The following is a 600-nucleotide window of genomic DNA, read 5'->3' as shown; positions in this document are numbered from 1 at the left end:
CGTCCTTAGCGACGAGATTACAACCATCATCCAGAAGGCTGAGAATTCGAATGCTATCGAAGGGCTTTTCGATCGATGAGAGAGAATGTTTTCGTTTTGTGATGATGTGAACAAACGCTATACGAATAAGTTAGCGGAAATTCCAGGCAGCGTTCACGCGGAAACGGCAAGACAAGTAGCGCGAGAAGAATTAATGGAAGAATACTTTCTCCTTTTGAACGTGATCAAGGCTCAGAGAATCATCGACACACCTAAAATATTAAACTTGCGAAGAGACCAAATCGATCTTATCAAGGAAAATACTTTTTCGTTTTGGAAATCTCGCGGCATGACACCTGATGATTTGTCGCAAATCCTTGTGCATATGGACAAACCTGAGAGCGACTTGGTAAAATGGTATGAGAGCTACTTGCTGAAAACAAATTCTCGAATCGAGCGGTTCGATCAGGAAATTTAAAGTAAGTAATTGTGTTTTTTTTATTCAGTTGGATCTTGGCGCTGAACGGAGTGTTTTAGAGTTCTATCTGACCACAATAGCAAAGATAAATATTTTGTTTTGTTTTTGTATCATCTATAGACCACATATGTCATTTTGAGTCT

At 39.3% G+C, this 600-nt stretch overlaps 1 protein-coding gene across 1 annotated transcript; it reads left to right on the top strand.

The window, feature by feature from the left end:
* Positions 1 to 85: 85 nt before the first annotated feature.
* PHALS_06423 (uncharacterized protein) lies at positions 86 to 528 on the top strand (the record flags this gene model as incomplete). The annotated part of the gene is made up of 3 exons (XM_024719707.1): positions 86 to 396; positions 449 to 458; positions 517 to 528. The coding sequence occupies 3 exons, from the start codon at positions 86 to 88 to the stop codon at positions 526 to 528; spliced, it is 333 nt and encodes a 110-aa protein (XP_024584979.1).
* Between the last annotated feature and the right edge of the window lie 72 nt (positions 529 to 600).

The sequence above is a fragment of the Plasmopara halstedii genome (genome assembly GCF_900000015.1).
Source record: "Plasmopara halstedii genome assembly, contig: Scaffold_2956, whole genome shotgun sequence".
In the NCBI taxonomy this organism is placed as follows: domain Eukaryota; phylum Oomycota; class Peronosporomycetes; order Peronosporales; family Peronosporaceae; genus Plasmopara; species Plasmopara halstedii.
This window is presented reverse-complemented; position numbering and strand designations above follow the sequence as displayed.